Below are 20,682 nucleotides of genomic sequence, written 5' to 3' on the forward strand. Positions count from 1 at the left end.
AGAGGAGTTAGATAGATTTTTGAATATTGGGGAGTTAAGGGCTATGAGGAGCTGGCATAAACGAGGAGTTGAGGCCTGGGGCAGATCATCCATGATCTTATTGAATGGCAGGGCAGGCTTGAGGGGCCGAATGGCCTACTCCAGCTCCAATTTCTTATGTTCTAATCACCAAGAGTGGCTGGGTAATACCATTGCTGGCTGAGTCTTGAAGGACATAGCTGCTAGACCGGGTCTGCGTCAGGTGGCAAAGGAACCAATAATCTGGAAAAACCTATTTGGCCTTGTCCTTTTCATTCTACCCGTCGCATATCCATCCATGACAGTATTGGTAGGAATAACAAGTGCACATTCGTCGTGGAAACAAAGTCCCATCTTCACATTGACTAATCCCGGCCATTGTGTTGTGTGGAACTATCACCATGCGAAATGGGCTAGATTTCGAACAGATCTATCATTTGAAAGCTGGGCATCCTTGAGGCGCTACAGGCCATCAGCAACAGCAGAATTATATTCAACTACAACTTACCTCATGGCCCGGCATATGCCCCACTCTACCATTACCATTAAACCAGGGGATTGCCCCTGCTCCAATAAAGGGTACAGGAGAGCATGCTGCCAGGAGTAGCATCAGATAAACCTAAAAATGAGGTGTCAACCTGGTGAAGCTACATCACAGGACTACTTGCGTGCCAAACAGTGGAGGCAGCATGCACTACACAGAGCTAAGCGATCTTACAATTAATGGATCAGATCTAAGCTCTGCAGTCCTGCCACATCCAGTCATGAATGGTGATAGAAATTTAAACAACTAACCAGAGGAGAAGGCTCCACAAATATTCCCATCCTCAAAATGGGGGAGCCCAGCACATCGGTCCAAAAAACAAGACTGAAGCATTAGAAGAATCTTCAGTCAGAAGTGCCAAGTGCATGATCCAACAGCCTCTTCCTGAGGTCCCCAGCATAACAGATGCCAGTCTTTAGTCAATTCACTCCATGTGATATCAAGAAATGGCTGAAGTCACTGGATATTACAAAGGCCAAGGGCCCTGACAATATTCCAGCAATAGCACTGAAGACTTGTGCTCCAGAACTAGCTGCACCCCTCCCCTTAGCCGTTCCAGTACAGCTACAACTGGTATCTATCCACCATTTGGAAAATTGCCCAGGTATGTCCTGTCCACAAAAAGCAGGACATCCAACCCAGCCAGTTCCCACACCGTCAGCCTATTCTCTTTCCTCAGCAAAGTGATGAAAGGTGTCGTCAACAGTGCTGTCAGGCAGCACTTAACACAGCAACAACCTGCTTATTGGCAGCCAACTTGATTGGCACCCCGTTCACCACCTTGAACATTCACTCCCTACACCACCGACACACAGTGGCAGCAATGTGTACCATCTACAAGATGCACTGCAGCAACTCCAGTGGCACCTTCCAAATCCGCAACCTCTATCACTTAGAAGGACAAAGGCAGCAGGTGCATGGGAACACCACAAACTGTAACTTCCCCTCCAAGCCACATACTATCCTGACTTGGAAATATATCACTACTCCTTCACTGTTGCTGTGTCAAAATTCTAGAATTTCCTTCCTAATACCACTGCAGGTGTACCTACACCACATAGACTGCAGTGGTTTAAGAAGGCGGCTCACCACCACCTTCTTGAGGGCAATTAGGGATGGGCAATATATGCTACCCTTTTCAACGACGTCCAAATCCTGTAAAGGAATTTTTAAAAATTACATGCGTGCAGTCAGTGGCACCCTTCACCAAGAGGAATCTGGCAATCCTAGTGAAGCCACTTGCTCACTCTGTCTGTTGTTAAGAGAGCATCCGTGAACTCATTTTTAACAACAGAGGACGGCAAACTGAATTGTTGCAAACGTTTCCAGTTCCAACCTAGAAGGAATCAGCTGCGTAAAAGTTCAGCACCATGGTCACCTTCGCAGCCACTGGCAAAGTAGTCATTGCTGCATTGAGGTTACAGTTATGGCTGTAGCCATTGACAGATTTCATGGAGGACATCCTTCAGATGTCTTGCGCATTGTTCCTCACCAAGGTGCAGATCTTCTACCCTGACCTGCTACTGATTGCCCTTCGCCACCTCCTCTGCTCTGTTAGCAGCTTGTCCTGCTCTGTGTGACCTCTGTTCATTCTCTTAGTCATGTCCAATTCTCAGAGTCTCCCTGTAGACCTTTGAAACTTTAGTCAAGAATAAGAAAACTATAAAAGCACAAAATTACACCAGCAGCCAGCAAAAATAATCCAGTTTATGATTCACTTAAATAGCACTGGTAAGGCATTCTTCATTCCATTCTATCATGTTCAACTTTGTGAGGCATCACTTCCAACTTGGATTGTTTATCAGAGATTGAAAGGGAGGCAATTCAATTTAATGTTACCCATTTTTCAGGCATAGAACAGTCACTCGTCCTGCAGATTTCGAGTCGTGACTTTCTACCCTGCTGGAATATTGTCAGGGCCCATAGCCTTTGCAATATCCAATGACTTCAGCCATTACTTGATGTCATATGGAGTGAACTGAATTGGCTAAAGACTGGCATCTGTTATGCTGGGGACCTCAGGAAGAGGCTGTTAGATCATGCACTTGGTACTTCTGACTGAAGATTCTTGCAAAGCTTCAGCCTCGTCTTTTGTACCGATGTGCTGGGCTCCCCCATTTTGAGTTTGGGAATATTTGTGGAGCCTGAAAGTAAGCTGGTCACTATATTAGAAGTGGGTGCCTTTTAGGTGTTCAGGATGCCTGCCTGAAGCTGACGTCAAGCAATTTACATACCTAAATTGTGTTCATAATGACTGTAGAACGCCGATACGAAGTTTAATTATAAATGAGCAGAGCTTGTGCCATGCAAGTTTACACCAAATTGTACTAGGTGTGAGTGGCCTAACTAGCAATCGTGTATTGCTGAAAATATGGCCACAAGGGCTTCTGGCTTCAGAAAAATACTCTGCAGCTACCGTCCTGAGCTTCCCCCACTGACCCAAACTGTGGCATTGAAGCTGGACAAAATTCGTCAGAGTCTGTTTGGTCAAAGCTGCATTAGGCTGCCTGAATGGTGCCAGCAATGAGGCACGATTTGGCTTGGGCTTCCAATCCACTTCATCTGGTTCCCATTCCAATTGTGCCAGAAACTGGCGCAAGTTGATCTTTATCCCTGGGAATAAGAGCTCTAACTGACTGACTTTCCTTCCCCTGACATATTATCCAAGGCTATAGAAGCCAGTTGTACCATTCCTGTTGATGTCCAGACTGATGAGAGATTGAGTAACTCAGCACAAATCTGGGATATTTTTCTGATCCATGCAGTTCAGCCTCTCACTGGCTTAAACGGCTGAGTCATTCCTCCTTTTTTTTGTTTATATCTGATTTATTTTGTGCTTACAATTAAATTGCAACCATTTCACACTCAAATCTCTTCAGGACTATTAGCTTAAATGCAAAATGAAGGTGTTCCAGAACCACCTTTGTGTGCTAGATTTTGCTAGATTTTTTTTCCTCCCCAAAAAAAGTTCAAATTAAAAGAGACACTTAAAAAGGGTTTGTTATGTCATTGTCTATTCCTTCATCTGAACACCAGTTTGTTACCTCAGTGGCATAAAATTTGAGCTAAATTGCTATCTTCTGCTCATAAACATAAATGCTGTTAATCACTATTGCTTCAGACCATGAAGGTGGAAAGTTCTGTACTTAATTCAATTTAATGTCACCCATTTTTCAGGCATAGAATCGTCACTCATCCTGCAGATTTCAAGTCATGTTAGTTTACTGTCACAAGTCTTTACCAAGTTTGAAATACAGTAAAGTTATTCATATGGTCATTATTTTACCAGCTGCGATGCAAGCTGAAAAACAAACTTGCATATCTAAGTGTGAACTGACCCATGACTTGGGGTTATTCTCCTTGGATCAAAGGAAATTGAGGGAAGATTTGATAACAGTGTACAAGATTACGACAGGTTTGGATAAGGTAGACAAAGAAAAGTTATTCCCATTTGCTGATGGTGCAAGGATTAAGAGATACAGATTTAAGGTTTTGGGCAAGATGAGCAGGGGAATGTGAGGAAAACCCTTTTTAAGCAGTGAATGGCAATGACCTGGAACTCACTGCTTAGGGTAGTGGAAGCAAGATGATTAATAATTTCAAAAAGAAATTGTTTGGGCACTTGAGAATAAACTTACAGGACTACGGGAATAGAGTGGGGGTATGGGTCTAACTGGATTGCTCTGCAGAGAGCTAGGATGAACTCAGTGAGCCAAATGGCCTCCTCCTGTGCTGTAATGGCTCTATGACTTTAAGTTAATTTGCATTAAATTTAACCAAACTTTGAGACATAGGATTTGTTCTCACAGCATACAGGGAAGTTTATATTTATTCCATGTGTGATTTCGAAGCTTAACCTACTTAATATTGTGCTGAATCTCTAAATATTCTTTGTTTTGTTCATTTTCAGAGTTCTTTTGAAAATGCATTTTCAGTGTGGCCAATTTCAAAGCTGTTTGAATGGCAGGGATTCCTTCATGAATGGTGGTTTCGATGGAAGTTAGATCGCTTTGTATGTAACCTTATATCAGCTGTCATAAATATCTTGTTAATTACTGCAGTGATCGAATGATCTGAAAGTTAAAAGGTTTAGCTCTTCTAGCAATAAATTGTTTGATAAGTTGTTCTTGTTTTCTCAACCAGGTTATTGCTCATTACTATTTGTGTTTTTTAAAAGTTGAAAAGTTCAAATTCAGTGTCCTAAGTTATGGATCACAGGGTTAAAGTTCTCTTGCTTTTATGTCTTCTTTCCATTATTATCTATAAATTTAGATTTAGTTATACTATTAATACAGATTAGTGTTGTACCGTCAATTGGGTTATTATAAAATTACTAAGAATTGGAAAGTGAAAGGAAAAGGGTTGTATCTTCAAAATAAATAAATAAAAATTAACTTGCAATAAATACTTTCAGCAGTAATTGGTAATGTATTTGCACTTTATGATTACTTGTTTAAATACACAGAGTTATAAAATAATGTACATTATAATGTGTTGCAGTAGATGGACCCTGTAGAAAGAAAATAGACTGGGCTGTTGAGATGAAAATGCACTTTCTCCTCTTCTGAAAAGATCAAGTGTACCTGAAGGGAGTTGTCAATTAAATAGATTTGATGATGAATAAGCATGAGAAGGCTATAAGGAATTTATAAATATCAAGTCATTCACAGCAAGGGTTAAGAGCTAGATACAAAGACCAATTTCCATCCAAAATGTGTTTTTATCTTCCAGATCATTCTAAAATAATTTCTGCTATGCTCTGCATACCTTATGTTGATTAAAATGGTTTGTGATATTACTATTTTGCTACTTATAAGTGCATGGATGACACTCAAAGTTACTCAGTGCTGTGAAAATATAACTTTTTAACTTTAAATTTAATGTTCTTCTGTTTCTATACAGGCAGTCCTACATGGTATGGTATTTGCTTTACTTTATGGTGTATTAAAGAAGGGTCATCTGCTTTCTGAAGGCAAAGGAGAGACATTGTTCGCACCTAGGTTGTCATCTTTGTTACTTTTTACATCAGTAGTTGTGTTTTTGGTGAGTCTGACAAATTATAATTCGGATAAATGAGATTATTTAGGAATATTTTATAGCTATGCGACAATACTAGACTGATATAACTGTGCAAGTTATAGTTTTGTGCAAAAGAAGCAAAGTCTTAAAGACCATTTTCACTAGAATAAATATCATAACTTACACTAAATAAACACTGTATAATTGTAATATACAGAGTATATATTATACTCCTGCACTCCCCCCCACATTCTGTTCTATTTTGTTTTATTCCTTCATGGGCTATGGGTGCCGCTGGCAAGATCATCATTTGTTGCCCACTCCTAATTGCCCTTGAACTGAACAGCTTTCCTAGGTCATTTCAGAGGGCAGTTAAGAGTCAACTACATTACTGTGAACCTGGAGTCACATGTAGGCCTTACCGGTAAGGATGGCAGTTTTCCTTCCCTAAAGGACATTAGAAAACCAGATGGATCCTTACAATAATCAATGATAGTTTCATGGTCACCATTAGTGAGACTAGCTTTCAGTTCCAGATTTTATTAAGTGAATTTAAATTCCACCAGCTGCTGTGGTGTGCTTATGAACCCCAGAGCATTAACCTAGGCCTCTGAAGTACTGGACCAGTAACATTGCCACTAGTTTGCAAAGCTGCACATGGTAATTCTAATATTGGTACACACCAGGCAATTACTTTCCTTTCTTGACTTTAGAACTAGATCTTTGACCATCATCATAAGCAATGTGGGCAGTTGCTTTGTGCCATTTGTCACTGAAGGCACTGGATACTGCAAAGGCTACGGACCCTGACAATATTCCGGCAATAGTATGGAAGACTTTTGCTCCAGAACTTGCCACGCCTCTAGCTAAGCTGTTCCAGTACAGCTATAACACTGCATCTACCCGACAACTTGAAAAATTGCCCAGGTATGTCCTGTACACAAAAAGCAGGACAAACCCAACCTGGCCAATTACCACCCCATCAGCCTACTCTCAATCATCAGTAAAGTAATGGAAGGGGTCATCGACAGTGCTATCAAGCGGCACTTGTGGTGGCATAGTGGGATTGTCACTGGACTAGTATTCCAGAGACCCAGGGTAATGCTCTGGGGTTCATAGCTTTCAATTGTACAGTGGGACCTGGGTTCAAATCCCGCCACAGCAGGTGACGAAATTTGAATTCAATATAAATCTGGAATTAAAAGTCTGATGATGACCACAAAACCATTGCCGATTGTCATAAAAAACTATCTGGTTCACTAATGCCTTTAGGGAAGGAAATCTGCTGCCCTTAGCTGGTCTGGCCTACATGTGACTCCAGTCCCAAAGCAGTGTGGTTGACTTTTTTTAAAAATGCCATCTGAACCAAGGGCAATTAAGGATGGGCATAAATGCTGGCGCCCATATCCTATGAATGAATCAAAAAAAATAACCTCACTGATGCTCAACATGGACAAAAGAGCTGAATTCTAGGGATGAGAGCGACTGCCCTTGACATCAAGGCAGCATTTGACTGAGTGTGGTATCAAGGAGTCTGAGCAAAATGGGAGTCAATGGGAATCAGAGGGAAAATTCTCCACTGGCTGGAGTTATACCTAGCACAAAGGAAGGTTGTTGTGATTGTTGGAGGACAATCATCTCAGTCCCAGGACATCACTGCAGGAGTTCCTCAGGGTAGTGTCCTAGGCCCAGCCATTTTCAGCTGCTTCATCACGATCTCCCTTCCATCATAAGGTCAGAAGTGAGGATGTTTGCTGATGATTGCACAATGTTCAACACCATTTGCAACTCCTCACATACTGAAGCAGTCCATGCCCAAATTCTAGCAAGACCTGGACAATATCCAAGCTTGGGCTGACAAGTGGCAAGTAACATTCATGCGACACAAGTGCTAGGCAATGACCATCTCCAACAAGGGAGAATCTAACCATCGCCCCTTGACATTCGGTGGCATTACCATCGCTGAATCCCCCCCCACTATCAGCATCCTGGGGGTTACCATTGACCAGAAGCTGAACTGGACTAGCCATATAAATACTGTGGCTACAAGAGCAGGTCAGAGGCTAGGGCTCCTGCAGCAAGTAACTCACCTTCAGATTCCCCAAAGCCTGTCCACCATCTACAAATCACAAGGGAGGAGTGTGATGTAATTACTCTCCACTTGCCTGGATGAGTGAAGCTCCAACAACACTCAAGAAGCTTGACACTATTCAGGATAAAGCAGCCTGCTTGATTGGCACCCCATCCACAAACATTCATTCCCTCCACCACTGACGCACAGAGGCAGCAATGTGTGCCATCTACAAGATGCACTGCAGGAACTCACCAAGAGTCCTTAGACTGTGCCTTCCAAACCCACGACCACTACCATCTAGAAGGACAAGGGCAGCAGATACATGGAAGACCACCACCTGTAAGTTCCCCTCCAAGCCATACGCCATCCTGACTTGGAAATATATCACTGTTCCTTCACTGCCACTGGGTTAAAATCCTGGAACTCCCTCCATAACAGCACTGTGGGTGTACCTACACCACATGGACTGCAGCAGTTCAAGAAGGAAGCTCACCACCCTCTCCTCGAGGGCAATTGGGGATGAGCAATAAATGCTGGCCTAGCCAGCAATGCCCACATCCCATGAAAAAATAAAAATAAACCCTTAAGCAGCTAACTGTACATCTCTTAAATCTCAGACTCGCCCAGCACTCCCAGATCTGAAAACAGTAATTGACACTGATGCACCACAGCAGACATTCTGCTGAATTTGCACTCACTATCCTTACTGCAAGACTGTGCTTATCACTCCAACTGTATGCCTTCCAAAAAAGGAAATTCCAGCCTGTTCATTGCATTAATAGACAAATAATTGCCCTCAACCTTCACCCTTGCTCCCCACAGTGAGCCAGGAGCCAGGCTTTGGCAGGGGTTGGAGTTGGGGTACGGAGAGGGGGTGAGGTGGTGGTAACCCACTGAAACTAAAATTTGCTCTTAACGCACACAACACTCAGTAAAATTGTAATCATCAGTGGAAGAAAAGTCTCATTCTGAACTCTAACTGCTTAGAAAAACTGAGCCCCAGCATAAAGCATAACTTTGCACTCTCCCACACCCACTCCACTTTGTTCTTGTTGTTCCCGTCCCCTCTTCCCTCATCACCCCTGCTAACCACCTTCCTTTCTCCTCTACACCTGTGCTCCTGCTCCTTCCATGGAGGTCTGAAATAAAAACAGCAAATACATTGCAACACTACCAGCAGCTGAAAAAATATTTATGTTGATATTGCCTTTATCAGCACTTTTCAAATTGATAACCTTATTTGCAAACTAGGGCACTTGATAAGGCAACAAGGGGGTGGAGTGGATAAGCATTCTAAATTAATCCATTTTAGCCCTTTGTTCATCATCGGAGCAGGGATGAGAGTGTTGTTGGTCTGCATGTTGAATTGGTCAGTGACTGTGGGCTTGTGAAGGAACATAAAGAGGGGGTGAGAAGAAAACTTCCTTTGAAGTAGAGGGAACATGTTGAGATTTAAATAAATGTGACTTTTTCTCATTTAGCTGGTATTGTACTTGTTCTAATAAGTAGCAACTTGTGAACTTATTTTCTGAATATTTATTTTATTGCCATAAAGCAGCAAATTAATAGCTAAATACAAACAAGCGATATACTTAACTCAGTAGGTTACCAGAATATGTACTTAATTTATCTCTTTTTCAGTGTGTGTGTGTATTGGCAACAAATAACCACCTAATCTTGTTTACGCAGACCTATTCAATATGGTGTGCCAGCTGTAAAAACAAAACTGAGTGCAATGAGCTTCACCCTTACTTCTCTGTGTTGCAGGTATTTTCCTTTATCTGTGATTCAAGATTAAGTTGTGCTATAAAAGTATATTTGCTATAATTGCTACACATGGTATTTCTCATCAAATCTCTCAAACTCTTTTTTTCCCTAGATCCTGTCCTTCATTCTTATTAGGAACATTCCTGGTTATGTTCGTTCTGTGTACAGCTCCTTTTTCGCCTGGTTTGGCAAGATTTCCTTGGAAGTAAGTGGCCCATACAATGTGTAAATCCACATAGATTCACTTTGAGAGAGTTGAGTTCTGAGAATTTAAAAATAAACACATTGAGCTTCCGTGGAATTCCCCATGACAAGTGAAGTTAGGGCAAAAAAAAAAGAGACTTGCATTTATATAGGGCAATTAGGGATGGGCAATAAATGCTGGCCTAGCCAGAATGCCCACATCCCATGAACAAATTTTTTTTTATAAGTGCCTTTCACAAACACCAGCCGCCTTAAAGTGCTTTGCCGTCAATGAAATATTTTTGAAGTGTCGTCACTGTTATGTGCAGGAAACATGGCAGCCAATTTGCACACAGCTAGCTCACACAAATAGCAGTGTGATCATGACCAAATAATCTGTTTTTAATTATGCTTATTGAGGGATAACTTCCCCGCTCTTCAAAATAGTGCTATCGGATCTTTTGCATCCACCTGATAGGGCAGAGGCACCTCCAACAGTGTAGCACTCCCTCAGTACTGCACTGCAGTGCAGCCTGATTTTTATGCTAGGTTTCTGGAGTGTGACTTAAACCCAGACCTTCTGATTCAGAAGTGGGAGTGCTACCAACTGTGCCACTGCTGATACATAGGTGGTGGAACCATGGTGAGCAAGATGAGAGGAGCAATTGAATGGGCAGTGGGACACTGGCGTGCAGAGCAGATCCAATGAACAGAAGAGGAGGGGAATGTAGTAAAGCACATGGGCAAGAAGAAGATAGGGTTGCAGAGTAAGAAAAGGAGGCGAGCTGAGAACGAGGGGAGGATGGAGAGTTAAGGCATGTGTAGCTGGGAGGATAAAAACATGGACTGGAATGAATAATGAGAGTGATGACAGTGGAAGAGATGGGGTGATGCACCAATGAGTTTATCCCAGTGGGTTGGATCCAGGGAGCTGACTGTTCTTAAGCAAGATGATTAGTTTGTGATGTGATCTTTATTCTTTTTGTTTTCTTCCTCCCACTTCCCTACCCCCCAACCTTAAGAGGCTTTTTCTTTCAGGAGGCCCTGGAATTTCATTACTTGACAAGCTCACAGCATTGCCTATTGTTGCAATATTTTTGAAATGTTGAAGCCACTTAGCATTTTTATCACAAATTGTTGGTAATTCCATTAAATTGTAGTTATGTTTCAAGGCATCAAGTTCTTTAAGTGCATTCCTCAAGTTTTGAATAGGAGATTTTCTAGTGCACAAGTCTTTCACATCATTAACAGAAACTCAAAGCCATTGCTGATCCAAATACTATTGGGCAGCTAACCAAGCTGGTGTAATTTTCCATATGTAACTAGCCATTTAAAGCTCAGTAATAAGAAAACAAATTGAACAAAAACGTGTTTCTACTGCTGCAAGTGCATGAATCTAAAGCACCTTTTCTGACCAATCTCAGCATTTATCACAAAAAGATAGTCTGTACAATCTTAGAAAACTTGAACGCTGCTTTAAAGCCAGAGCTGAATACAGTATTAAGTATAATCATTGGCTTTCATAATCACAAGTGGAACTTATTTTGATGGCAATGTTATAAAATACAGTATTCTGGTGAACTGATTTTTAAATAACTGGATGCACTGTTACACGATAGATTATTTTGGCCACTGAGGTGCAAGGGCAACAATACCACCAGAACAGGGTGCAAAATTCGGATCTGTAACACATTTTTTTGGTTGTTACGAATGCTCTTAGGTGCATGCGCGCATACTTCTGGTTTAAATCACTCCAGATGCCGTATTAGTGAGGACCATTAGCAAGCACAGTGAGCCTCTGCCAGAAGAATGCTGAGAAGGCAGAATGTGATGTCAATCAACATTCTACGTCGATTTGATGCAAGAACTAGCATTTTGGAACTCGACTCTCTAGCTAATACTTTCTGTTAATCAAACAAGTCTCAAGACTTTTCAGCAGCAGGAAGACACCCTCCACCATCTCCCGCTGTCTCCCAACACTCTAAAAGGATCATTGACAACTCACAAATTAGTTGTTTGATTTCTACTGATTGTTGTTGATTGTACTTTGTTTGGTACTTTCTTGAGTTCTTTTAAAATTGCTAAAGTCTACAGGGAGTTGCAGGTGCTGAAGGATATTTTCCTGACTTCCATGTTTCTGTACAAACCAGTTGCTTCCAGACATGGTACAACATGACTTAGGGAATGGACAGGGGGCATGTAGAACCTGAGGTTTGCCTCTGACCAGAAACTGAACTGAACCAGCCATATAAATACTGTGGCTATAAAAGCAGGTCAGAGGCTAGGAATCCTGCAGCAAGTATTTCACCACCTGACTACCCAAAGCCTGTCCAGAATCTATAAGGCACAACTCAGCGGTGTGATGGAATACTCTTCACTTGCCTGTGTTACAGACAGGAGAGAGACAGGCTAACTGTACCTATTTCCTCTTACCACCTGTTCGTAAGCAGAAGGTGTTTTGAATTACCTTTGAAGTATGCTTTGGCATGTTTTCCCAATCCCTCGACTGGCGTAATCCAATTTACTAATAATCTGCAGCCAACTCACCTAATGATTAACTCAGAAAGTTAATGTATTTCTTGTTTCAAAAACCCGGAGGAGGAGTGTCTGCAACTTCCCACTCCCCACACACACACACTCACACACATATACACACACACACTCACATATACACTCAAGGGGGGATAGAAAAAAGGAGTTTTTGTGTTCAAGATCCACAGAATTGAATATTAGTTCAAGTGATTTCCAGAGTCCAAGAAGTCAAAGTCCAAAGGTGTTTCCTTTGTGGCTGGGCTCAGTTCTGATGAGTTTCTGGTTGGAGGTAACAATATGTAAATTCTTGAAATGAACTATGCTGCAGCGTAAATGGGTTTCTGTTCTTAGACCGTTTGGTAAGTGTTGATCAGCGATTTTTAAAATCAAGCAGGCTTCGTGGAGTTGAGTGGTGGTAACCGACTGGTTACTCAGCCAAGTTGATGGAGTCCTGTCCAGTTGATGTTAAAATAGGAGTCTGAGGATTCCTCAGTTCTGAAAGGTGCATAGGGATTTCAAAATGGTCACTTGAGTCATGTAATCTTCCTTCTCCACTGACTGCAAAAGGGATGCTTATCCAGTGTCTGGAACTGACTTTCATTTCAGGACTGATGATGTCCCAGTCATTAGTTGTTGAAAGAGTTGACATCCATATTGAGGGTCTGGTGTTGGGAAGCCATTGTCTAGGCAGACCCACTGACTCCGCTAGCAAGGTGAGCTTATCAGATGCAAATGATGTCCCTTTGGTTCCCCCTTGAAATGGGCCTGGCCAGTCCCAGGTATGATATGAATCTGTTAGTAGCTCTATAGGCATGATGAGTTCTGATGTTCGAGTCTCTTGGTCTTTTGTGATTACAGGCAGTCTGCACAATGAGGTGTGAGATTCCAGAAGCTGAGAAAATAATTCCTTTGTTCCTGCAACTTCTAGGTGTAGCCCCCAGACAAAGGGCCAACCCTGTGGTTCATGTGACTCGAGGCAACCATCTTTTTTTGGTTCTGCAGAAAGTCAGTTTTTAAAAATGGCAAAAGAATAAAGTTCTGGATTTCTTTTCATATCATATAGAGGTCTTTTCGTCCTCTGAGGAAAAAAATGAATTCCAATTTTTTTTAAGTGGTCTTAGAAATTGTGGAAAGCTGATCTTGTTAAAATTTTGAACTGACTGTATATTATACCAGCTTGTATTACCCTTCACATTGAAATCTTTATTTTTTTTTTCATATTCAGCTCTTCATATGTCAATACCACATCTGGCTTGCGGCAGATACCAAAGGAATCCTCGTACTCATTCCTGGAAACCCAGTGCTCAACATTATTGTCAGCACTTTTATTTTTGTGCTAGTTGCTCATGAAATCTCGCAGATCACAAATGATCTTGTACAAATAGCCATTCCCAAAGATAACTACATTGCACTGAAAAGACTGCTGTGTGTAGCTATTTTTTTATTGGGAATTCTCACATTGTCAACTGTTGAACAATTGAACAAGTAGCTAAATAATGACTGAGCAGGCTCAAGTACCTATTTTTGACCTTCATATTTAATAAAAAAGCGAACCTCAAAGAATTGTGTATTGGGGGAAGAAAGAAGCATAAATTTGTGCGACACTGCAATTCATCACTATGAAATCTGAAAAAAGGTACTGCCTAAGTAGATAGAAGTGATAAAAATGTTTGGTCATATAATAGATTTGAAAGTGACTTTTATAAGTATTGGCATGATTGATGGAATGACTACTGAAAACGTGGCATCTTTTAAAATGCTCTTTCATGTCATTTTCTTTTTGGATGTACAGCATTTCCTGGGCAAATGTTGGGTGGTTATAGTGATGTTACTTTACTTTAGTTCTGCTTCAAGGTTTCCATATTTCCACTGTCCTTTTTTTAAACTGGCAAGCAATTATTTCAGCTTTAGGAACGAAACAGCTTAAGGTTATCTGTTAAAGTTAAGTTTGGTCCTAAATACTTGAAGGTACATATTCTTTCTGATTCAGTATAGCCCTATTATTGAAAATCATAACTTTCTGATGCTGAGAACTTTGAAGTGTTTCTTTCCTTTGTTGCATTGATGTTGGGGAGGTGGGGTGGTGGAAAAGAAGTGGTTCTTTCTTTTTCTCACACTTCACGTATAGGTGCATTTTAAAGAATGAATATTGGTATGGAGCATGGCAAAATGAAAAGGCTTAGTTAGAGTTTGTCCACCAATTTATTCCTCACTTGAAAAAGGCTTGTTGGTTGTTACTTTTGATTGTGGTGTTGTATTAGTGGCAAAATAGGGCTGCCAAAAAGTTTTAGCCACTGCTAGTTGTAGGCTACTGTCCTGTTGCTCTTTACAAAAAAATGACTGATATGAAATAAATGGTTAATTGTTGCAAAACTAAAACTCCTAATCTGAAATATTGTCAATTGACTGAAACATTGGTCTAATTAGGGACCCTTGCTTTGTGTACAAGTGAAGTGGCCAATGATTTGTAAATTAAGCAAGCATGATTGAATCACCAGTTCCACTGTTTGAGACCATTTCAACTTGTATGATCAGTTATGTTTTAGGATCATTGAATTACAATGGAACTTACTAACAATATGCTAAAATGTGTTTATTAGTAAAATTAAAGGAAATTAGGTGAATGCATTTGCTGCTACTATTTAGGTTTTTAAAAATTTGGTAGTGGGAAAGTGGGGGAGCTAAGGATATATATTAAATGTTTATGGGTTCACCATAGTTTCTAAATCAGACTTGAACTGCATTTTACAAGTCACCTCTTATCAGAATGTGGATTCCTTTTTGTAGAAAGGCCATATACATATCTTGTTTATGCATTTTTAAACATTGATATGCAGCCTCACTAACTTTCAGATTTTAGCCATTTGTGACAAATGATATTTGTATTCTTTTTAAAATAACAAACTGGAAATCATCAGGTGACTTGTAAATGGCAATTCTTCATTCACCTGTTTTACTTTTTCACTAGGTTTATAAATCAAATAACTAAATAGTTTGAAGTAGTTATTAGTTTCTTTTTAATATACAAGGTGCCATAAATCATTGTTACTGATACCTTTGAAATCATGGTAACATTTGATTTAACTCACATTTATAGACCCTGCTGTACATTGTTTTTCTCTTAATCCTTCTGCACCTAATGGCCTTCGAATTTCAGCATATCTGCATATTTCACAGCAAATATTTTGAAGTCGTACAACACATACTTTTCAAACTAGACAAGCTGAAAACTGAATGGGTTCTTGGAGTGTGACTGTAAAAAGTTGATTCTCAAGGAATTCAGTGTTTCGGTGTCATTTTTGGCCCAACTTTGAAAGAGAAATTGGATATGTGAGATGAGATTCAGGAGCACTCCAAATTCTAATTTATCAGGATTAAAATTTTGATTTGGTCCCGTATTTAATGAGATTTCATATGAAGTCCCCACCCTTCTCTCCAATGAACAAGTGGGTAGAGGTGCAGTAGCATTGAGACAGCCAGACCAAAAGATTCCAGGTTTGACTTTGTGTATACTTAATTAGCTGATCTCATTGGGGACACTACAAGTGACCTTGGCAATGTTGGGCTAAATGCTAATAGGTGTTTCCTGTTGCATATGATTGCACTCTGCTACAGAGCACTCCACAATTGAATATTCTGCCAGTAGTCAGTTCAAAACCATGTGAAGCATGGCCTTATAGGCAAGGAACTGTGCCCAGCATCCTTGGGAAGGAAATTGCATATTCACAGGAATTTAATTTTTCTAGAGATGCGAGTCAAAGTGGGTAAAGCCAGATATCAACTTGGGGGGAAAAAAATTCTTGCAATGTAATCAGAATTCTAGTACAGTAGTTAAGTTCACACTATTGTTTCTGGTTGCCACAATTGCTTGAGCCTTATTTATTTTATTAGATTGTTAATTCTTCTGAAAATCTAAAATGTCAATGCTCTGAGTAAATTTTGCACTAAGAATTTCATTTTATAATGTATTACTACTTGCATGTCTTTTTCTTTCCAACATACTTTGCTTGTGAATGATTTACACAGTCTCTTGTATCCATAGTCACCAGAAGTGGAGTGACTTTTATGATGTGGCCCTTCTCTTTTTTTTAAACCTAAGTTTTGAAATGATGGCTGGTTGGAGAACTTATTCAACTTGATCAGATTTCTGCCTCAAGTAAATTCCTGCGGTTACAGAAATTAATATATAAGTACAGTATAATGTAATACCAAATGTTAATATCTTTTATTGACAGTTTTTATTGCACTTGGGAGCACAAAATTTTAATATCACCATTTATATTTTGGAGCTCTTGCAGTATTGCAGGTCAAGCATATTTTGTGTATAAGTTAATTTTTTTCTGTTTTTGAGATTTTGCACTTATGGAGCTATGTGACTGTGGTAAATTTATAAATGTTCCAACATTTTCCTGAAACAGCTTAGTGCTAATTGATTTTTATTATTTAAATGTTTGCGGTTTCCTTTATAACTTGGTTTTGTTTATGATGGATTTCCAGGGTAGTGTGAGATGTGAAAATTAACGTTGCTACATTAAAGTCAAAATTATATTTTGTTGTACGCTTTTTAATCATGTGACTTCTTTAGGATTGCTTTGCATCTTTCTGAAATTGTATGTGATTTTAAGTTTTTGCTGTTTTAAATTTAAGAATTTGTGTTGTAGAGTGCAGTGTTATTCAATAGTGTTTACACTTAATTGGTATGGAAGGAGAATTCCACCTGGATTAATGGCTGAAGTCAGTTTCTTTCTACACATTTTATTTAGCCTGTGGGCCATATGTAAAATAACTGAAACAAAAACAGAATTACCTGGAAAAACTCAGCAGGTCTGGCAGCATCGGCGGAGAAGAAAAGAGTTGACGTTTCGAGTCCACATGACCCTTCAGCAGAACCGTTCTGCTGAAGGGTCATGTGGACTCGAAACGTCAACTCTTTTCTCCGCCGATGCTGCCAGACCTGCTGAGTTTTTCCAGGTAATTCTGTTTTTGTTTTGGATTTCCAGCATCCGCAGTAGTTTTTTGTTTTTATCTCTGTGTAAAATAACTGACCAGTTGTGCGAATCATAAATAAATCTATTTCTGGATTAAGCAGATTGAGGAATGCATAATATTTAAACCTTCTTTTCTAAGATATTCATAGTTTTCATATTTCAATTTTTCTTGTTTCATACATTGGATTTAGTGGTTTGCTAGGCCACCAACAGTTATGTACCAAACCTAAAATAAACTTCCCAGGTTTTCTAAGGTCAACTGCTAGGAAAACATAATTTCTGAGCTTTTCCTAGCAAGCTGGTATTGGTGAATCAGCAAGTTACCACCAATTGCATGGAAACCTGCAGGACGATGAAAGCTTTAAACTAATGTAAAGTAGTTTGTAAGCAGCTGCTGCTTTCTAAATACCATAAATTTGTCTGTCCCTCTAGTATGCTTGTCAAACCTTAGTTTATTATTACAAGTTGTCTTTGCCTGGGTAGTTCATAAATTGCGTGGTAGTTTTTTAGTTACAGTTATAGTATATTCCTTTTGAAGAGATGTCATGGACCTATGTTAGGTATGTACAAAAGTTAGACTCTTTAAATTTATGCAGTTCATCTCCAGTAGGGAATGAAACTGGGAAATTAGCAGTGACTAGTTTAACTAAACAGAAAATTCCTACTTCCTTTTTTAGGCTTCCTTAGTGGCTCCTATTTTAGGATGAGGTTTAATATTGGATGAATAGCAAAGCAATGTTTCCTATTATTTGCTTGCATTGCAGTGGAATCGGGACAAATCTTTGTTTCATTAGGTGATCCAGTGTAATATTCTTCTCCAGCCCCATTTAGAATTGTTCCAAGTACAATCCCAAACATGTTTCTTAAATGTTTCCATAACCATTACAATGTTCACTATTGCCAAAATGTTGTGCTCTACCTTTGGTTATACTTCTCATAGATAAGTTGGATAATGTTGGTATTCAGCACCATAAAAGTATTTGTTACATGCTCATACTCAATAAAAGAGCATTCCATTCCATTCAGGCTATGTATTTACGATTTTATGAATATATAAACCTTTAAAGAACAGTGATGGACACTTTTAATATTTGCCTGCACAGGATAAGCAAATTATATAATTTTACTGTTTAACTGAAATAGTCCAGTGAAATGCACAGATTATTGTGCAGGTAAAACCAAATTAAGTTAAGCAATAGGATTCTATGGTTAACCTGACAGGTTATTGCTTTATTAGGAATCGGTAAGAATTGATGAAAAGCACAGATCAAAAAGAAAACATTTTTTGATTAACAGATATTACTCCTAGATGTGTATATCTGACTATTTCAAAATAACCACCATGGTCCATCATGAGGGACGTAGTCTGAATGAATTCATCAGACTAGAAAAGGTAAATTTTTTCACATTATATCCACTTGTCAGAAAACACCTTTGTGCTATTTTATTGGGATGCCCAATGTAAATTTAAATGCCAGTGTTAATGCCCAAATCAAAGCAGAAAATGCACGATTTTTTTGCGCGTGCGTACTTTAAAACTTATGAAATGGATTATACATTTAAATAATTTTTTTTGGATGAATACAGTCATATAACTATTAAAGCGTGTCAGTAGGAATAGCTGGCCATATCTTTCTCACTGTATGGATTCCACCAATTACAGCATGTCATGGGAATTTTAATAAACTTTTTAAGATTTGATAAAATCCAAGTTTCAATCTGGAAATTGGCAAGACCACACAGTATCTCGCAATTTAGGTTTGTTGTTGTATGTTTGAAGTTGCTTTTTTTCAGCAGCGTAAAAATTACAAGTTCTTCCGGAAGGGACAAATATGCACTCAAATAGTTTGGAAGGTATAATAGTTCTACCTTGTGATGTTCCTTACCTACAGGCACTGATCTAAAAACAAAACCAGAGACACTCTTGTAGTTTCTAAGTATTTAAAACACATTAATTTCACCTACTCCTTTGCTGCTTAGAACCTATTTTGATTGTACATTATTACGTAACTTTTTGATTTTTACAGCATTTCTTAGTTGGGCCAAAGATAATGTAGAAATTGTTAAAAGACCCCAAGACATTATGGCAAACAATTTTTAAAAATGCAATGGTTTAAATGCTGAATTAATTCCTTTGCTTTATCTGTTTACAACTTTTGAGTTGAAATTCACTCTGTCATTTTTAAGTTCTGTTTAAATTTAATTCTTGGGATGAAATAGAAATGATGGTCTTATTTGTAACCCGATCAATAATGTAATAGATTCTCAAGTAAATGAAGCAATGATTTTCTTTTAAGGAAAAGCTTATCGATTAGGAACACTCTTCAAAATGAAGTCCAATTACAAAGAACAGTAAATTCAAGAGGTTTTTGGTCTTGAAGCTAGTCAAAGTTTTTTTTGTCCCGGTTTGATGCTTTTTTAAATGTTTCTGCTCCAAATTAGGGATAATGATCAAAAATATTGAACTGGAATTTATTTTGTTCCTTTAAAGAAAACTGTTAATGCTGCAATGTCTTAATACCGTATCTGATTGCAACATTTTTGGGCATGTCATTGAAATTTCTGCTCTATAAGTTTTAAAATGGTGGCTTTATGAGTTCCTGATCATTTCACAGCTATGTGGCATTTATGAACAGCCAGGAAAAATTACAATTCACATAACTGAATAACATTGTACTAGTGAAAATTTTAACAACCCCTCTCATGGTTTTTAGCTTGTTCAACAAAACGTTACCTGAGCCAGGGTATTTATTAAAAATAGGTCCCTTTTTTTTAAAAAAAACAATCATGACCAATGCTAAATAGAGTTGGAGAGTCTGACATAGAATTTCCAGTGTGCTGGCAAAACCCGTGATTTAATGTGTGTAGTAAGTGATGATTCCAATAAAATTCCTTTCTTGTTAAGTGTTACTTAATTTGGGCATGAGATTGCTCTGTTAACAGGATTTCATGATTGTGTGTCTCTTTGTTCCTCTGACACTGTGGTAACACTATACTCTGCACTACTATTCTTTTATTGTCATGTGCTGTTTACGTGCAACCTGAAATGTAAGTTTATTTTGTGCTGAAGTTGAGTTGTAGAAAAAAAATTGACTTGTTGAATCTACTTATTGAATCTCTAGGTGTTTGCTATTCTTTAAAGGGTAATACAGTGAGCAAACATATTGAAAGATTATTGCATTCACACAGTACATACTAATGTATATTTCAGCTATAAGTATGCCAATGAAAAATTTGAGTTGTATAGATGTACATACATTTATTAGACTTGTGTACAATGTTTCTTGTCATTTGCTGTTTACTCTCTACCTGAAATGTAAGTTTATTTTTGCTTCATTTTTCAACTGGATAAAAAAATGTTCAAATCTAGCCTGTCTCAATTATGAGTGAAGTTAAATGACTGAGATTTGACCTGATTCCTCCATTATTTGAATCTGATTTTGCATGAAAAGTAAAAAATATGCCTAAATATATTGTGTACCCAAAATATTTCATTGCAGTTATTTGCTGTTTTGCACTTCATGTTCTGTAACATAAATTTAGACAAATGCAGTGTA

General features: G+C 38.9%; 1 protein-coding gene across 3 annotated transcripts in view; it reads left to right on the forward strand.

Annotated features, from left to right (window-relative positions):
* casd1 (CAS1 domain sialic acid O acetyltransferase 1) overlaps positions 1-13,710 on the forward strand; it is a 138,768-nt gene extending 125,058 nt beyond the window's left edge. For all 3 annotated transcript variants that reach the window (XM_078538761.1, XM_078538762.1, XM_078538763.1), the window contains 5 exons: positions 4,473-4,574; positions 5,465-5,605; positions 9,345-9,422; positions 9,535-9,627; positions 13,363-13,710. In XM_078538761.1, coding sequence (XP_078394887.1) covers positions 4,473-4,574; positions 5,465-5,605; positions 9,345-9,422; positions 9,535-9,627; positions 13,363-13,626 — 678 coding nt within the window. In that variant the 3' untranslated portion in view covers positions 13,627-13,710. The remainder of the gene's footprint in view (positions 1-4,472; positions 4,575-5,464; positions 5,606-9,344; positions 9,423-9,534; positions 9,628-13,362) is intronic.
* Positions 13,711-20,682: the final 6,972 nt, after the last annotated feature.

This window comes from Cetorhinus maximus, chromosome 3, assembly GCF_964194155.1.
Source record: "Cetorhinus maximus chromosome 3, sCetMax3.hap1.1, whole genome shotgun sequence".
Lineage (NCBI taxonomy): Eukaryota > Metazoa > Chordata > Chondrichthyes > Lamniformes > Cetorhinidae > Cetorhinus > Cetorhinus maximus.